Below are 13,514 nucleotides of genomic sequence, written 5' to 3' on the forward strand. Positions count from 1 at the left end.
ATGCTTACACTGAATAGCTCCAGTAAAACTGTCCAGCTATATAAATGGGTAAGTAATGTAAGTAGCTTAACATTGTAAGTCACTTTGGAGAAAAGCATCAGCTAAATGAGTAAATGTATCAGACTGGACTCAACTTCCTGGAGACAGTTCATTCATATGTTTCTGTCTGACTCCTGCCAGAAGGCCCTGAGGGAAGGGCGACCGATGCTCCTCTGTCTCCACGAGTTCATTGGAGCAGATGACTCTGTTGAGCGTACGCGACCCCCCCTCCCACCCGATCAATATCTCCAGCGCTGAGGAGGGATGTCAGGGCCGGAGGCTCCCGCTGTCTAAGTTCTCGCTGGAGATGAGTTGTTACTGTTCTCCCTCGCCGAGATTGTGTCCTGGCACACTGATTGCAGCCCACATGCCCCGACAGCGCCGCACCCGTTTGCTTGGCCCGTGCCCGCTCGGGTCCCACACACCCTTTCAAAATGACTTACCCTCCGTGTTTTCATCCACAAATCCAGCCACTTCTTCCTCAGCCTGTCGGAGGAAAGAGAGCACAGAGTAAAAACACTGTAATGGATTTCCCCTCGGGCGCGCGCTTGACCTCGGACAGGCCAGTGCCATCTTCCTGCCCGTTTGCCTGCTGCTGGCTGCCATCTGCCCACTTTGGGAGCCTCATCACTGTGCGACATGATTCACTGAGCGGGACAAGTTTTAGCAGAGAGATGCTGCTCACAGATGAGCGGGAGGTTGAAGAACACTGTAACTGTGGTGCTTTATTGGGCAGCAGGTAGCATAGTGATTAGTGCTGCTGCATTCGGATCTGAACTTTGCAGGTTTGAATCCCACTTTCTGTAGTGCCCTTGAGCAAGGTACTTGCCCAAGAGTGCTCCAGTAAAAATTATCCAGTTGTGTGAGAGGGTAAATAATAGTAAGGGCTTTAGAGGAAAGCATCAGGTAAATGAACAAATGCAACTGTGGCATGGTAAAACACACCAGTAGAGCAGCTAGATGGAACTCTGGTTTTCAGTTTCACTCCTGGTAGTGTGGCACTGAGCTGGGCAATAAACCTGTGGGTCTCTTCCATCCGCTGAGCCTATTTTCGGAAGGAGGCAGGGAAAGCCCTCCCGTCACTGTGGGCGTCAACTATCTTTTTACCCCATTTACATCCACAGGAGGTCACCATAACGTAAAGGTGAGCCGACTGCGAGCGCTTTCCTCTCCTGTCACTCAGCTCCTCATTCATGACTATGGCCGTTGCGAATAAGTATTTGAGGCGGTTGGCCCAGGGCGTAGGTTGCACTTTCAGCTGTTCATTATGGAAATCATTTTAATTCTTCCTGCTGCCATGCGAACAGACATTCTGTAAGGCATCTCAATGCAAATAATCTCTTTTATACCGTATAAACAAAAGCATGTCATTCAAATAGGTGGACTGCACATGCAAAGTGCACACAAACAACATCCCTGGTGGACCCTGATCTTCTTCTAAGCTCTTCCAGGGACTGAAACAGAACGACTGCCATCGAATCCATATGGACAATGCTTCTTTGTTTTGAGAAGCACAAATCTTTTGCTGTTGTCAATTCCATCTAGATGGTCGGGAAGGCGGCGGGGACGTGATCTGGCAACGCCCTGGTTGCTATGGCAAATGTTGTCACGGCAGAAACAAAGAGGCAAACGGCACGTTTTGGCTTGTTGGGTGATGGAGGACGGTTTTGGTGGAGAGGTTTCGCAGACAAATTCAAATGTGAGCGTTGTGCTCAAGAAATGAGAAATTTCATTTAAATATTGTGGATCCAATCAGCAGCTGTAAAGATTTTTCTCCGTTTATCATATTTGCATTATTCCTTAAGGTAATGCATCCAATAACAAAAGTAGTGCAGTGTCAAGGTCCAGCACGATGGCTCACCATTCCTTACAACAACAAAAAGAAATGGCAAAAAGATAAAACCCAAAGCCAAGCAGTCTGATATGGGAACGTATGCAGCAGTGAGGCTGTCCACACTACTTGTGTAAACTTCATGAAAACACTTCTTACTTATTATTGTTATTAATGTATCAGCAAAGATTTGATGTCTCAGAAGAAGGTGCCTGTGAAAATGGGTAAACCTGCAAAACCGATTTTATAAATAACCTGTAATAACGCTTTTTTTTTTTTTTTTTTTTCTGGAGATGCACAGATTTTCTTCAGGGCTTTGGCTGCAGGATGAGTTTTACAGAATCTCACTTGCCGCGTGTCCCACGGAGAACAGGGCTGCGGGGAACCAAGGGAGCGCGAGCGCAGGGGCGTCTTCGTCTTGGACGCGTGGGACTCAGCGGGACGGCGGGCGGTGGGCCTTTGGACTGGATCCGCGTAATGAGGCCGAGTGCAGGGTGCGAGCGGCGGGGTGCGTTCGGCCTGAGCGGCAGGACCGCACGGCGGCGGCGCCGGCAACGGGCAGACTGAGACGTGGGCTCGCCGGCCGGCCGGCTGAGTCACTGCGACTAGGCGAGGAGGATCACATGTGCGCGCACACACGCACACGCACACACACACCTAGTGCACAAAGGGTGAGCCCTGCTTAAACATCACACACAGCTTAAAGCCCAGATACACCACACATACACACACTACCCCAGCGAACACCCGTGCCTTAACCGTGACACACAAACAAGACACGGAACCGTACAGTGGCGCCATTAGGGTTGGTGTCACCCCCCCACGAGCCTATACAGAATCTTTAGTAATGTTTTTTGTACTAATGTTACTTGTAGTAAATTGTAATTCCTGTATATCACTCTGATGTAATGGTAATACTAGTAATAGTGACATACAACTAGCAAAATAAAAATTTCACCTTTAAATTACAATATCATACGCACAACCTAAATGTATTTACATTTACATACTATGTAATATATAAAATACTTCGAATTCTATTGCTTTATTACCGAATTTTCACTTTACCACGTCATGATATTTGATGTCGAACGCATGAAACTGTGACACTTGTTGTTGAAGTGAAATTCTGTCAGAAAGCAGCAGAATTCGAAATAAAAACGTTCAAGAGCTACATCACAAATTCTGCTTATTTTAACGTTATTGATATAGGTTCACAAATACTAATTACCACAATATTGTAGCTAAAGCAGCAGAAAACGCGACAAGACGAGCGACCATAATTTACGGCAGCGGCAAGGAGAACTGCAGCGCGCGCGCTCGTAGCGCGCGAGACGAAACCACGTGATTCGAAGCGTCACTGTAATTGGGTAACAATGAGAATTGAGCGGAGCGCTTTGAAGGATCAAAAAGTAAATGAGCGCAGAGTTTTACCCTTGTAGGTACATTGATACATGTAAGCTGGGCTTTATTACGAAGATGTTTTTGTTGTTATGACTAACTACAGGGATTTTTTTTTCTTAAAAAATAATACACTTCTGCTGAAACACTACACAAAAATTCATAGACAGTCATTTTGGTGTCACCCCCTCTGATGGTGTCACCCCCCCGCACCCCTCTAGTGACGCCACTGGAAGCATAACATCTAAGCTGCCAATCGCACACAAACATTAATTTGACATAAATGAGACAGAGAGTTGCTATCATCCCCACTGACAGATCAACAAAGACTTGCCATTTTGATTTGTGACACATCTCCCGCATCACGCTTTGATGAGTCACCAGCTGGGATGAATCGGACAGGATGTGAGACCGGCTTCACCTATTGAGTCATCGCAGTTCGGCGTTCGGACCGCTGTCATTCCAAACAGCCTTTCCTGCCCCGCTAAGTACGGATTTCTGAGGGGCGCGAAGGCGTAGCGAAATGTGGCGGCAGCAGGTGGCGCGGTGGTTAGAGCCCATCTTTGCAGGAAAGGACACGGGTTCGATTCCCCTGCCGTGCTGTAGCTCCCTTGACCAAAGTACTTACGGTGAACTGATAAAGTCAAAATGGCCCAGCTGTATGAACTGGTAAGATACCGTGAGCCACTCAGTTTGCGGCCAGTGGCAGCTGAGATTAGGAGCGGTGCGAATTAATCCCCGGGAGGACAGCCTTGGTTGGGGCACCGCTGCGGCACACAATGTCCCTCATCGTATGAAAGTCACACTGGCTTTTCCTCCCCGTGCGGCCCGTCTCCGCCGGTTCGGCGGCACGCCGGCGAGTATGCATGAGGGCATCTCGTTAACCGCGCGGTGCAAGATATCATGAGGATGAGATGATCTGGCGACGCCTCTGAAAAGGATGGACCGCGGTTCCCCGAAAGCGCACCGCATATGTGGGATGTGGGCGGCTTGCAAAGTCGCAGCCTGCCGGCCGGGCGGCTGCGCTCGCGAGAGCGGTTACATAACGGCGTCTCCTATGCGCCAACAGCTGCGCTGCCGAATAGTTAGTATGCAGTACTGCTAATTCATCATGTACAATTAAATAACGGGCCTCGTTAATCGCCCGGATTTCTAGCCCTGGAACCTGTGCCGATTTTTCTTACTCTGTTGCACGACTGCGTCTTCAGAGAGACTACAATAATGGGAATGGGGGGAAAGTGGCTGACCTTTGAGAAATGAGTTAATTTTACCGACGGTTCCTCCTAAGGTCACCTGTCATTAAAATGCGCTTGCGCTGCAGTCGTACTGCTCTCTGGGAGAAGACAATTACGGAGGTGAGCACGACGCGCAATATGAAGAATTCCTCGCGTGAGTCGCCGGAGAGCGGAAATAGCGGAACCCTCTGCTGTCTATCGCTGTTGGCTCAACGTGGAGGGGCAGAGAGAACGGCAAATAAGCGTAGGAGCCACCGCTGTACGCCGTCACGCCATAATGTCGTCCACGCATCTTCATACGAGCTACATTTCAAAGGACAAAGTCATTTTTGTGGGACAGTGCAGGGTATTTTAAAATCACTGACACAGACGTATAACTGACCTGCGTTGCCGTTTACTGCCAAACGGCATGAAATGAACGTGCTTAAAAGTGGTGCGAGAAAGGAAAAAATGCGGAAGGAGGAGGATGTGGACGTGATTGTTAAAAACAGAAAGGTACACTAGATACACGAGGTTAAGCCCCCTGAGTCATACAACACTTGGGGCCGTATTTATAACCACAAGTAATGGCTTTGGTAGAAGCCGGAACTGGAAATGGTCTCGTTCTAAATACTGACAGTTTAAGAGGTACCGCCTCTGCGCTGCACCTGTACTGCGTCTGTACTGCTCCTGTACTGCGTTTGCACTGCACCTGTACTGCGTCTGTACTGCGGCTGTACCGCATCCGTACTGCACCTGTACTACGTCTGTACTGCTCCTGTACCGCGTCTGTACTGCTCCTGTACCGTGCCTGTACCGCATCTGTACTGCGCCTGTACTGCATTTGCACTGCACCTGTACTACGTCTGTACTGCGTCTGTACTGCGTCTATACTGCATCTGTACCGCGTCAGTACTGCTCCTGTACCGCATCTACTGCACCTGTATTGCATCTGTACTATGCCTGTACTACACCTATACTGCGCCTGTACTGCGTCTGTACTGCGCCCATATCTCGATGGCCAGTTTTAGCTGCCACCATGGATGCGCATTCCTAGTTCTCGCACTCATCAAAGCACTTTTCAACGCTATTGTCCTTCACTAAAGGTCATGCCCTTCTTCCTCAGTACAAACCGACCCCATATGAGGTAAAATAAAGTTATTATCATCTTCTATAGTTTCACCAGGATCATTAAAGTCAGTTAGATGAGAAAAAAACATATTGCAGGGAGGTGAAGCGACAGTTTTATCTGCCAATGTATGTCACCAGTTTTTGGAGTATCTTTACAAGGTATTTCAAGTTTTTTTACTTACAAATAGAACGGTTTTCATCAACCATCTGCACACTGCCCGGTATATCGACAACTATCATTTTATCAGCACGGTTTGCTTCTTTTTGGCTGTGAAATGTTTAAGAAATACTGGTAAACATAGTTTTTTCGTTGAAAAGAAAAAAAAAGAAAAACTTGCCTTCAGGTGAGAAATGCTTTTCGTCTCTGCAGATTATAAAAAGGTTTACAGCATTCAGACAGGAAATATATGGCCTTCATTTGTAGCTGCAAAAATCAAAATTCCTCAGGGCTGGGCTCCTTCCTGCTCTCGCCGTTTGGTGTCATGTGGATTTCACACTCTCCCCTCATTTATCAATATTTTAAAGCGGGGCGGGGTGAGACGGAAGGCGTTTCGAGAGAAGGCAAACGCAAAGTGATGGATGAAAGGCCTGGGGAGGATGGAAAACGAGAGAAACGCGCAGTGGGCACAGAGTCGTGGTACCCGGCGAGGTGCCTGGCGAGGGTGTCTTGTCCTCCTCTGCCAGGCGCTGGCACTTCCACCAGCTCCTCATTAAAGGCTTGCTTACGATCAACACAGCTGAGATTGCAAAACTGAACAAACAAATTGATGTAAAGACACCTTCCTCCTATTTGTTCTTCACACTGGATTATGTCCCCAGTTTGTCCCGCCAGCTCAGCTCAGCCCTCGCCATGTTTCCTCTTTCCTACTCGGGATCATGAAAGACAGCAGATGAGCACCGCTGTGCCCGTTTTATAATTAGACAAAACGCGGCAATCACCTGGATTGCCAAAATTGGCGGGGTGCCAAATTTTTATACTGAAATTAAAAAAATTGCTAATAATTTTAAAAAGTTAATACAAAAAATAAAGCTAAAGACCTGCCATTTTACACAAAGTGTAAACATTGTACGTTTCACCACCGTGGGTCTTACAAATGTCGCAGTTTTGTAGGTCATCTGTTGGTGCACACAGCAAACGGTGTAAATCTGTTCGTTCCATTAAACTTCAGTTTTGAAAATAAGTTTTGCTTTCAGTCCGTTTTCAGTCGTTAAGGTATACAGTTGTGTTCTCTGCTTATGTAATGTTTGCATATGCATAATCAGAAACAATTACCCAGAAATAATCTGTTTCATTTATAAATTCAAATTTTACTCACCCTTCTTCGTGATTTGTATGTACTGAATCTACAGTGCTGCTCGAAAGTATGCAACCCCCTTGCGTCCCTTATTTTTTAACCAAAAAATGGTTTTTAACGAAAAGCAGCACTTCTCATCTAACATAACAGGTGTGTAATTATCAATTCCATACATCAGATTGGAGGAAATCATGGGTATAGCAGAAAAATGGAAGTAGGGCAAGTGAAAAAATAAATGAACTGCAAGTTGCATTGGTTTAACCAAGTAGGTAAGTAGAATCGGGTTCGCAAATACAATCGTTTATTTATTTTATGTTTATTTTAATTTTTTATACAAGAATAACGACTATCTCTATAGGTTTCACATACTTCTGAGCAGCCCTGTATATCTATATTAAGAGAAATAATTTCTTGTCATATATAAATATATGTGTACCTATATTATTATTAATAATAATAATAATAATAATAATAATAATAATAATAATAATATTATTAAGGGGTGTCTCAGTGATTTTGGCCGAGAGGCGCCGGAGACCCCGGTACTGGCCCTGCTGCTACGACTTGTACCCTCGCTAACAGCGCTCAGAACACTGAGCCAAGGGGAGAGTCGTGGAAACATTATAGGCTCAACCGTAAGGTGTTCCCAGACCCGCATGTGTGCTTAATTCCCCTGAGCAGTAAAGAAAACGGCAAAGCCTACAGCAGCTGACACATGCGCACAGTAGAGATACTTCCTGTTAATTCTGTCTTTGGATTAACAATGATTTTGCTTCCTATACGGCTGCACTTTGAGTCACGTCATGGGTCTGCAGTTTCTCAGGGCGTGATTCATAGTGCCGTTTTCAGCAGTTTAAAAACTCACGTAACCCTCTTCGGTGGTAGAGAGACAAAGCATGCATAGAAAATGAATATTTGGCCCGGTCAGAAATGTCCTTATTCATTAGACGTGTCCGTCCGTGCTGTCGGCAACCCGCGTCCCTCTGCTTTAATGATTGAGGAGGTACTTAAAAATGCAGCCATGCAGCGGGACTGGCTTGAATGTTCCCGAAAGACAGAGAGAGGCGGAATCACTTCAGAACAACCACTAGGTCCGCTACCTGTTCCTCGAATTCGGAGGACATGTCCACAAGGCTGGCGGACTCCACCAAGAGGCTCAGGTCCAGTTCGCTTGGACCTGGAGGAAGAGAACAGGACATTTTCGTTAGACTCCTCCAGCATTTTGCCAAGGTACAGCGCACTTGCGGATCTGCCAGCGCTTTGCATCGCTTCCAAAAGACAACTAAGGAACTCCTGCAGTTTCAGCTGGAAATGGGGAGAAAGTACCTATGTCTGCAGAAAGCTGTTAGGTACAGTGGATATTATATGTTATGTAAAAAGAAATTTCTACGTGGCAAAATACTAAGGTAAGAAAGAAAAACTGCAGGGGAGTAACACAGTTACGAAATCATGTAAATTTTGTGTTTATATCCCCACTTGATCCCCACCGGGTGCTAAGTCCACACAACATCATAGAACACTTTGTGCTTGTAACATTTTAATGTTCTACCGCAAAATTGTAGATTTCCCCCCATTTGCATCACTGAAAGTGTTAACAGGTATATTCACTGCACAACACAATGTAACAAACATTTTATGTCGACTTTTTTTGCATTAATCACACTTTCGGTGTCAGTTCATACTATATGTCAGTTTTTAGAAAAATATTCCACGTTCTTGAAGTTAGCAAATTTCGGGGAATTTTGGCACCGGCTTCAAAGCACCGCATATTCCAGTACCTTTCAGGATCTGATGCGTTCTAGAATGTTTTGGTACTTTCTACAATCTTCTGATGCCTTCTAGAATCTTCCGATGGGTGCGAGATTCTGTGGCTAAAAATGACACGCTACAAGAGCCAATGGTATTTCTGTGAAACTTTCACTAATCATAATCAATGCAAAAATCAACATAAGCGAGAGCTTCGAAAAATTGTTACGTTGCATAATATATTTCCTCAAAATTCCAAAATATATCATCTCAGAATGTCAGCAGCTCTTTTTCCATAAGCTTTACGGTTTATCGATAAAGAAGGCAATAAGAGACTGAACAACGAGCAGTTGCTGGTTTGTAGCCGTCGCTCAGTTCAAGGATACCACTGTCATCCCTACGTTGAGAGCTTTGGCTGGATCATCTTGAGCGAAGCAAAAACTTGCAAAATCACATTAGTTACTTATTTGGTCAGCGTCTACATGAGCAACATCTGTTGTACATTCCTAGAAAGCACAGCTCCAGCATATGGTGACGGTTTGCTGACTTTGTTTCCTTTCTCTGAGGCCGCAATGCTTTTCACACCTGGCCGTGTTAAGGAGCACAAACGAGTTGTACAGGTTGAATTAGGTTTCCGAGAACGAAGCCTGGAGATCCATCCAACGGGTCCGGTATGAGGGTGGGAGTCAGAAGAAAGAGAACCGGCGTGGCTTCGTCAGCCTTGCCGGCAGATGGTTGCACCACGAGCGTGTCGTCCCTCGCACCTCATCGACAAATCTGGAGAACTGCCTCTTGTATGCGTACTTCAACAGATCCCTATGTGTTATTTAACTCCGCTGATTTTGCTGTCTGTGAATGACTGCATTTCTCACAGTCCCTGCAAAGGTCATGTGCTGAACCAGATCGCAGCCTCGTGATCAACAGGAGCACCAAGGGGTCGATAATGAGCGCCTCTGTGAGACGACAATATCTTCTGCAACTGTTGAGTACGCCGGAGCTCAAACCACCCGTACGTGTCACTTCCCCTCGAGCCCATCGTCCCGGGACAGGAGCAGCGGCACCGAATCGTTGTCTTTTTCCGCTCCCCTCTTTTCCACTGGACACCAGCTTACGAAAGTCACCTCCCGAGTGCAGAACGTCAGAGGAACACCTTGAGCCCTCCGCTCTGTCGAGTAAACCGTGGGTGAAAAATTGCATCGTGGAAAGCGGAGAAAGAGCAAAGGGTCTTAAAGCTGCATAAAAAAATTGACAGTGCAGCTCATTTTCAGATGGGAGACAGAAGTCCTTTCCCAGCTAGCTGCATTCTTTCTAGAAACCCCCGAGAAACGCCGGAAGTGGTTTCGGAGCGCGGCCCGAGCCTGCCAACAAAGTCACGTTCGCACTAAATGAATCTCGCCGTGCGGCTTAACCCGCATAGAACAACGTTCCCGCACATACTGATTTACTGGATTTCTGGGCTGATCCTGGAAAGTTTACATAACTAAGCAACTACGCGGTGGACCGATAAGACCAAAAATACCTTCGCTAGCCTGTTTAATCTTAAAGCTAATGAGGAATGAAACTGGAGTGCGTATTATTCCCAGCCACTTGGGAGCGAATCATGGGTGAAGATCCAATACATCTGCTGGCTAACGATAAACCCGGCCAGCAAAATGAGCCCGAAACACGAGATCGGCTTCTGCCGCTCGTGTCGCCAGGGTTTATTAGAGCTCCGAGTTCTCTGAAAGGAAGCTCTGGGGGAAACGTTTAATTTGTTGCAGAACAGTGAATTCATTACACCGCTGGTATTAAAATAATTAAGAAACGCTCAGAGAGGAGCTCAGCTAATGCAATATAAGGGACTGAAGGGCTGAACCAAAGTTCTCCAGAGTCCTTTCACATCTGTGCCAAGAGGTTCTGACTCATTTTGCAACCATTACATTTGAAAGTCCGGCACGCTCAGAAAAGCCCTAACCTCATCGGTGCCCTAAACATGTAATTTTGTAACGCCAATGAAGAAGAACCATTCGGAACGATAAAAAAACTACGTTACGGCTCTTATTTATTGCTGTAACGTCCAGCTGAAACTGCTTTTATCATTAGCCACACTTTTCAGGAATCTAATACGCTGCTTAAGAAAAAGAGTACGAAACATGTCGAAAAAATACACAGGATGTAACATACATGTGTGCCTTATTAAAGTGACTGGTAGTGTTTCTCATTTGCAGTATGCAAAAATTAAATTATGGTTTCAGGGGAATAACTAGCTCAACCCAAAGTTGATGGACTGGAGCGATGCACCTCACTTAAATAGAAGTGTCTCGAAGCACCGAGTCAGGGGTAATTAAATATTAATAAGAAGCTGAACGTACGAAGACTTGAACGTGAAGGTTAAAGCTCGTGTAATATTTACGCAAGTTACACTGTAGCAGTTCGGATATGACAGGTCTACGTTAAGTGCCTTTGGGTGGCTCAAATAAGCACCTGTGTAATTGGTAGACCACGTGAGGATGGATCATCGGCACCTAAGGAAGCCCACCACACAAACTGGCAGTCAGCTGTCGCCGCCGCATCTCTCTCCGTCGGGAATTTACGAGACGATGAGACGAGAGGCGAAACGACGGGGTCGCGCGACTCCCGAACCGAGGCGGCGGCGTAAAATCGAGATTTCCGAGAGGTCGATCTCTTGCGCCGAGTCGAGGACGGCCGTCGCTGCGGACTTGCGCGCGCCAAGCGAAGGATGCGGGCCTTCGCAATTATGCACGAGCGCCGCGTGACATCTGCTCGGAGCCGAAGGGTCAAGGCCGCTGGCGGCCGTCTCCGTTTACATACGGTTTGGGACGGACTGACCGAGACACGGCAGCGTTCTACTCGGCGCACGCGCCTACTTGTGCTTCTTCGCGTGGGGATGCTGAAGTGTGTGACACGTGACCCCTTTCGAGCAGAGCCGCATATTGGGTGTCCCCATTGTTATTCCCACAAGCATTGTCCCTGATGACAACCACCCGTGCACAGGAAAGAAAAGCGGTATCTCCGAAGAGGAATTCTCATAAGAAGAAGAACAAATACTTAAAAAGACCTAAAAAGCATGAATTGTTCCACTGTGCAGCTGCCAGGTAGGCCAGTTCCCTTGCCATTGATATAACGCTCTCGTACCCCAAGATACCTCCATTCAGGTTACGAGAATCCAGCTTCACAAAGAGCTTCATTTAGTACCCCTACATCGAACCTACGAGGCACAAGGACCAAATTTGGATTACGGGGAACTCTCAACAGCTGAGTAGCGCAAGGGCATTTATGTGTACATTTATTTATTTATCTATCAGGATTCTTTTCTATAAAGCAAATTACAACCAGGTGGGGTGGGGTCAGCCAGTGCCTACTGTGCAGCAGGTCTGGGGTTCAAGCCCCGTGTGGGGTGCCCTACAATGGACCGGCATCCGGTCCTGGGTGTGTCCCCTCCCCCTTCGGCCTTGCCCCTGTGTTGCAGGATTAGGCTCCGGTTCGTCAGGACAAGTGGTTGTGGACACACACACACACACACACACACACACACACACACACACACACACACACATATTTTCAGAACCGCTTGTCCCATACAGGGTCGCAGGGAACCGGAGCCTAACCCAGCAACACAGGGCGTAGGGCCAGAGGGGGAGGGGACACACCCAGGACGGGACGCCAGTCCGTCGCAAGGCACCCCAAGCGGGGACTCGAACCCCAGACCCACCGGAGAGCAGGACTGTGGTTCAACCCACTGCGCCACCGCACCCCCTCGGTTGTGGACAATGGATGGAAATTAGAACCGACACCAAGGTGACTTGCAGCGTTGGATACACAGCAATAAACTCTCTACAGTCACTCACACATTTATACAGCAGAGCAATGTAACACACACACATTATGGGTCATTGAGAGTCACCAATTATCCTGCATCATATGTCTTTGGACACGGATGAGGGAGATTTATATGTATATTTACTCTTTATACTGTACGTTACTGTTTTCGTGGCTGTGGTTTCTTTTTAGGTGTAATTGCAATATATAATGTATATAAGCATATCTCATAAGGTTTATGTGGTAAGAGGGTTCGACGCGGTTTTTGTCTTTATATGCGGTGTTGGAAGCAGATCGGTGCGACGCATTCTTAAACGCTACAGGCAGCTTAGAGTCACCGGTTCGCCCGAAACGTGTGTCTTTGGACCGTGGGAGTGAATCGGGGCACCCGGAGTAAAGCTACGCTTTGTCAAGTGTACAGTATGTAATCGCCGTGGAAGAGCTGAACAAGCACAAGCAGACTGCCAACAGAGTAATTAATGAAAGGAAACTGCCTTAGTGTTATTATAGCTGGTGGAAGTTGTTTCCATTTTAATGGGATTCGGTGATATTTTAGCATAAATTGTTGTCACTTTTGGGGCTCAGGAATGCGTAAAAAACGTAACCGTTGAGACTAATGGTGATTACATCTTCGAGTTATGAGAACTGCTTTTACAAAGTATTTCTGGGAAGTCATCACATTCATAAGGTGGGGAAGGACTTGCACGTACAGTACCGTGCAAAAGTCTTAGGCACTTAGATGTTTCACGAAAATATTTGTTTTAGACGCTTATTTAACGTCTTCTGCATTAGTGTCTATGGGAAAGAGCATATTTTAGATTTCCAAGCATTCCTTTTCCAAAAAGTTACATATTACAGTAAGGGTTTTGTATGTCATTAAAGAAAGAAGGTACACACACTGTCTGAGAGCGCTTGTCCCGAGCGGAGCCTAACCCGGCAACAAAGGGGGGAGGGGACACACCCAGGACGAGACGCAAGTCCATCGTAAAGCACCCCAAGCAGGACTCGAACCCCAGACTCACCAGAGAGCGGGCGCAG

At 46.7% G+C, this 13,514-nt stretch overlaps 1 protein-coding gene across 2 annotated transcripts in view; it reads right to left on the reverse strand.

Annotated features, from left to right (window-relative positions):
- Positions 1–13,514, reverse strand: part of ak5 (adenylate kinase 5) — a 61,905-nt gene that overhangs the window by 14,054 nt on the left and 34,337 nt on the right. For both annotated transcript variants that reach the window (XM_018734799.2, XM_018734800.2), the window contains exons 9-10: positions 8,012–8,088; positions 483–525 (exon numbers count right to left, since the gene is read on the reverse strand). In XM_018734799.2, coding sequence (XP_018590315.1) covers positions 483–525; positions 8,012–8,088 — 120 coding nt within the window. The remainder of the gene's footprint in view (positions 1–482; positions 526–8,011; positions 8,089–13,514) is intronic.

Source organism: Scleropages formosus, chromosome 3, assembly GCF_900964775.1.
Source record: "Scleropages formosus chromosome 3, fSclFor1.1, whole genome shotgun sequence".
Taxonomy (NCBI): domain Eukaryota; kingdom Metazoa; phylum Chordata; class Actinopteri; order Osteoglossiformes; family Osteoglossidae; genus Scleropages; species Scleropages formosus.